This window comes from Clytia hemisphaerica, unplaced genomic scaffold, assembly GCF_902728285.1.
Source record: "Clytia hemisphaerica strain Z4C2 unplaced genomic scaffold, Clytia hemisphaerica genome assembly, whole genome shotgun sequence".
NCBI classification, from domain to species: Eukaryota; Metazoa; Cnidaria; class Hydrozoa; order Leptothecata; family Clytiidae; genus Clytia; species Clytia hemisphaerica.
The window spans coordinates 1,169,845-1,175,670 of record NW_027103974.1 but is presented as its reverse complement, the minus strand read 5'-3'; the positions used below and the strand labels follow the sequence as shown (position 1 = coordinate 1,175,670).

The 5,826-nt window shown below is 37.9% G+C and overlaps 2 protein-coding genes across 2 annotated transcripts; both read left to right on the top strand.

Moving 5' to 3' along the window:
- Positions 1-936, top strand: LOC136810763 (uncharacterized). The gene has a single exon (XM_067067365.1). The coding sequence runs from the start codon at positions 1-3 to the stop codon at positions 934-936; it is 936 nt and encodes a 311-aa protein (XP_066923466.1).
- Positions 937-1,603: 667 nt separating this feature from the next.
- On the top strand, positions 1,604-3,229 carry LOC136810762 (uncharacterized). The gene has a single exon (XM_067067364.1). The coding sequence runs from the start codon at positions 1,604-1,606 to the stop codon at positions 3,227-3,229; it is 1,626 nt and encodes a 541-aa protein (XP_066923465.1).
- Positions 3,230-5,826: the final 2,597 nt, after the last annotated feature.

The window sequence follows — 5,826 nt, the reverse complement described above, 5'->3', positions numbered from 1 at the left end:
ATGGTTGATGTTGAGAAACTTGGCAAGAAGCGCAACGCTCTCACATCATATGTTAACAAGTTAGTTTTGGAGTGCGAAGAATGGAACAAGGATGCTAAAAGTAACAAAAACGCTCTTGAAACCACTTGTAAAGTTTTAAATAAAAAGTTACAAATTATCATTGAGATTACGGATAACATCGTGGATGAATTAGACGATGAAGAGCAAATGGGAATACAATATGAGAAGTGTTCCAAAGTTGAGCGTCGAGTTGAGTCGTTGATTTTAGCCGTCAAAAGTGAATTGTCAAAAGAGAACCCAAAAATTGCTGTTAGTGATAGTAGTGTCACAAGTACCCGAGAGAAACAGCGGAAAGCTGATATTCGTCTACCCAAATTGAGTTTGAAACCCTACGATGGAGATCCGTTGAAATGGAAAACATTTTTCGATACATTTGATTGTGCCGTTCATCAGAGAGATGATATGACCAACGTCGAAAAAATGACATACCTCACCAGTTTACTTGAAGGAGAAGCGGAATCTTGCATCCAAGGTATAACATTATCTAACGAAAATTACGATATTGCGCTCAAAATGTTAAAAGAAAGGTTCGGTGACGAACAGATAATTATTAGTGCGCATATGAATAAATTGTTAAACTTAGAAACAACATCAAACTTTATCGATATCAAAGAACTGAGAATGCTTTACAACAACATCGAAATTCAAATTAGAAATCTTCGTGGAATCGGACTGGAGGAGAAACGTTACGGCCCTATGCTCGCACCAGTTATTATGTCGAAATTGCCACAAGAAATAAAATTGTTGTTGACTAGAAAGTTCGGAAAGGATGTATGGGCAATCGATAAGTTACTCGAGCCTTACAACAAGAAGTCGAAGCTCGAGAAAAGGTCCTTCTTACAGAGAATGAAGGTGTCGAAAATTACGAAAACCTAATGAGTACCGGTCGTCCTACAGACAGCAAAAGAAGACAACCGTTCCGTACCTTTCCATGCGTTTACTGTGGAAATGCTTCACACAAAGCCTATCAATGTTCCAAGATATCGAAACCAGAAAGTCGAAGGATTTTCTCATCAAACAGAAACGATGTTTCAAGTGCTTGAAAATAGGACATGATAGTAAAAGTTGTAGATCGATGCGCAGTTGTTTATCATTGTCGAAAAAATCATCATAGCAGTATTTGTAAAACCTTCAAAAGAGGAAGATACGCCAGAAGATACTCAGTCGAATTTAGCAAGCAGTTCGTGTACCGTTTTGCTTCAAACAGCCAAAGCCAAAATCGAAAATGTCGAGAAAAATCGTTCGTCCGAAAGTAGAATTTTCTTTGACCCTGGTAGTCAGTTGAGTTATGTTACACCCACATTGAGTCGAAAGCTGAATCTAAAGCAAATTGGAAAAAAGGAACTTTGTATCCAATCGTTCGGAAACAACAAAACCGTCAAAACCTTACCCTTGGTCGAATTTAACGTGAAAACTTCGAAAGGACAGGTTCCTGTGCAAGCCTACGTGTCCGAAATCAGTCAACCCGTTTCGAGACAGAACACAGTCGAATGTCAAAAACGTTTTGAACATTTGAAAGGTTTAAAACTGGCAGATCCAAATCATGAAAAAGCCATTCGATATTGATATTTTGATTGGCTCAAACTTTTATTGGGATTTTATACACACTGAAGGTGCTGTTAATGGCAAGTCTGGCCAGCCCATTGCTTTGAGTTCGTCGTTGGGATACGTTTTGAGTGGTCCTGCTGATTTAAAAGAAAAGATTTCGTCCGGAATTTTTTTCTCACATGTTTTGAAAGCCGTCATTAGTGAAAATGATCGATTGTCTGAAACCGTTGATAAGTTCTGGGACTTGGAGAGTCTTGGAATAAAATGTGAAAACTTTGATACCGAAAAACGTGAATTTGTGAAGGAGTTTGAGAACTCATTAAAATTTAACGAGAAAGAGAAAATGTATGAAGCAACATATCCAGTCAAAGAGGAGAATTGGTCGCTAGGAGATAATTATGAACTGTGTAGAAAAAGACTTCAATGTTTATCAAAAAGCTTCGAAAACAATCAACAATTATTGAAAGATTATCAAAAGATTTTCAATGAACAGTTAACAAAAGGTGTTATCGAAAAAGCGCCAAAAGATCAAGAGGTTGGAAAAACACATTACATTCCGCACCACGCTGTTATCAAACCAGAAAAATCAACAACAAAGGTACGCATTGTTTATGACGCGAGTGCAAAGGCAAATAACAGTGAGTTATTTTCTTTGAATGAATGTTTAGAGGCGGGTCCTCCATTGAATACAGATCTCTTTGAAATTTTGTTACGTTTTCGAACAGACAAAGTCGCCATTGTCGGTGATATTGAAAAGGCTTTTCTACACATAAAACTAAACAACGAACAGAAAGACCTTACTAGATTTTTATGGTTCAAAAATTCAGACAAAATTGATTTTAAAAACTTTGAAGCAAACGAAATTGTTGAGTACCGGATGTGCAGAGTTTTGTTTGGGATAAACGCATCGCCCTTCGTTTTGAATGCCACCCTACAACATCATATCAGAACAGCAAACGACGCAGAGTTCGAGAACAACCTTATCAAATCGCTACATGTGGATGATTTGACAACAAGCAAACGAACTGTTGCTGAAGCTGAAGAGTTTGTCGAGAAAACGAAAGAGCATTTATCGAAAGCATCGTTTAACCTGAGAAAATTCCAATCCAACTCGAAGGAACTTGAATCCAAACTCCAATCGAAATACGGAGAAACCGAAAACCCTACTGTGATGGGTAAAACGAAAGTCCTTGGTGTTACATGGGACAAAGAATCTGACGAACTTTGTTTCCAACTCAAAAGCTTAGCGAGTTTGAAACCGACGAAACGCAATGTGTTGAGAGCATTGGCGTCCATTTATGATCCGTTAGGACTGATAAACCCTATCGTGTTAACGTTGAAATTGTATTTTCAGAAATTGTGTCTAAGTAAAATTGATTGGGACACGCCCATCGACGGTGATTTGCTTTGTGAATGGCAAAATTTGGTGAAAGATTTGAGTATACACAAGAGATCAGAGTCGAAAGAGCTTATTCGAGTGTTAAACAAAATGTCAAGGAAATTCAGTTACATGGCTTCTCAGATGCTTCTGACGACGCACATGGTTGCTGTATCTACACACGAATCGTATCAAAGGATGGTGATATCAAGACAAGCCTCGTCACATCAAAGTCACACGTGAATCCAATCAAGACGAAATCAAAAACCAAACCTGATGACCAGAAGTTGACGACACCCAGAATGGAGTTGGTAGCTATACTTATTGTATCACGTCTCATGAATGTTGTTAAGAGACACTTAGAAATGAACTTTGAATTTGAAAAATTTACTGTATGGACTGACAGTAGTGTTGCTTACTGTTGGGTCAAGAACATTGAAACTTCGAGAAAACAAGACAGATATATTAAGAATATTTCTGATGAGATTAGACGAAATTTTGAATCTCTCTCGATTGAACTGAAATTAGTTGCTACAAAGCAAAATCCTTCGGACATTGCGTCCCGGGGGTCTAAGCCAGCACGTCTAGCTGGTTGTAAATTATGGTTTTATGGTCCTGAGTTTCTAATTATGCCTGAATCTCAGTGGCCTCGTTTGAAAGTCGGTGACAAATTTTCTGAGGTCCCTGATCCTCTAACTATACCTGAGAAGACGGGAACAAACCTCAAACCTTTTAGTGATGGTGTCAACAAGGGTCCTAATCTTCTAAATATACCTGAGGAGAAGGATACCCTTTCATTCAATATTAGTGATGGGGACTGAGTGGATAACTATACCTGAAGCTCAGTCCAACCTTGGTGAAATTATTGACGTTCAAAGATTTCGGTCTTTTGACAATTGTTACGTGTTACTGGGTATGTCTTCAAATTTGTGGAGAACATACGTTGTTGGAAAAATAAAAACAACAAACAAATAAATAAGAAACAAATAAACAAACAGAATATTTTGAATGCTGATGATTTGCTATCAGCCAAGAAGAAATGGTTATTGGATGCCCAAAGAGGTATTCCAGACGAAATGAAGAAAAATCTTTTCCTTGGAGGGGAAGTGTACAGATGGAAGGGAAGATTGAACAATGCTCCAATTCCCTTTGACGCAAAGCATCCAATATGGTTACCTACGAACAGTCCACTTGTTGATTTGTTGATCAAGCAAGCCCACGACAAGGTAATGCATAATGGCCAACGTGAAACTTTGAACGAACTACGATCCCAATTTCAAATTCCAAGATTGCGTCAACGCGTCCGTCATTTTATCTACAAATGTACGATTTGCAAGAAACATGGTGGTAAAGCTTATCGTTATCCAGAATCTTACGATTTACCAAAGTCTAGACTACAAGTTGGTGCCGCTTTCCAGAACATTGGAATCGATTATTGCGGTCCATATTTGGTGTATAATGTATTCGACAAAACGAAAGAAAAGTTCAAGGTATGGATTTCATTGATCACATGTCAAGCCAGTCGGGCTGTATATTTAGACATTGCTACAGACTACAGTGGAGAGTCGTGCATTGAAGTATTAAGGAGATTTATGAATCGCAGAGGAATCCCAGAAGAAATCTTTTCAGACAAAGGTTCAACGTTCACTGCAGAAAACGTACAAAACTTTGTTACAAATTGTCAAATTCGATGGAAGTTTAGCCTCGAGAAAGCACCTTGGTTTAATGGGTTTACAGAGAGACTTGTGAAATCCGTGAAAACGTGTTTGAATAAAGCTTTGAACAACAAAACGCTGAAGTACGATGAATTCCTTTCGTTATTGATTGAAATTGAACGAACAATCAACAACCGTCCTTTAACCTTCATATGACGAATTGACAGAAGAACCTCTCACCCCGAATCATTTATTATACGGTAACGTCTCGGACGTAACACAAATACACAACGACAACAGTGACAGTTTTGAGTTGTCAGAAAACACGAAGCAAGCAATTGAACACTTTTGGAAACGTTGGAAAACAGAATACTTACTCGAGTTGAGAGAAACACACAAGAAACTTGCACGAAAGAACTCAAGCGAAATGATCAACGAGAATGATATCGTTTTAATCAATGAGAAAATGTTAAACGTAATGATTGGAGGAAAGGTAGAGTGAGTAAATTGTTACGAGGAAGAGATGGTAAAGTTCGCGGAGCCGAACTCGTCGTTGTAAACAAATACGGTAACGGAATTCTCCGAAGACCTATCAATAAACTATTTCCGTTTGAGTATCATCACTCACGAGTAAGTGATGACAAGAACAATCAAGAAGTGAAAATCAAATTCATCGACGAACGCGACCTCCCCTCGTGCGTGGGAGTGTGATATTTTTATTGTATTATATTGTTTTAGGTCATCGAGACTAATCGAGGCCTATTTAGTGCTTTTGTTAATTTTGTTTATCACAGTCCTCTAAAGAAAGTCATTGAGACAACACGTAAAATATTTCACAAGCAGACCCCTGGCTGAGCCTCTTGCCTTATCAAAATTGCAGCAATGATTTTTCAAATCGGCGCCCCTGATTGTTCCTTAATTTGTACTAAATTACGTATGAGGGAGGGATTATTTAGTAGATCAGCGCTCAGAACATATCGTTCATATATTCGAATAGTAAAGGAGGCCAAATAGAAAATTTTTGAAAGTCAACCAAATAACATAAACTCTAAAAAAGCCATGAATTTGATACTTATCAAGAAGATATCGAATGGGCTAGTGCGAGCGAAGCGAGCAAAAAAAATTAAATTTTTTGTTTTAAATTTTGTGTTCACCAAATACACTTTTCTCGAGAAAGCATTGTTG

What these genes read in the sequence shown, in the direction of transcription:
- LOC136810763 (XM_067067365.1), top strand. Translation starts at nt 1, where the DNA reads ATGGTTGATGTTGAGAAACTTGGCAAGAAGCGCAACGCTCTCACATCA.
- LOC136810762 (XM_067067364.1), top strand. Translation starts at nt 1,604, where the DNA reads ATGAAAAAGCCATTCGATATTGATATTTTGATTGGCTCAAACTTTTAT.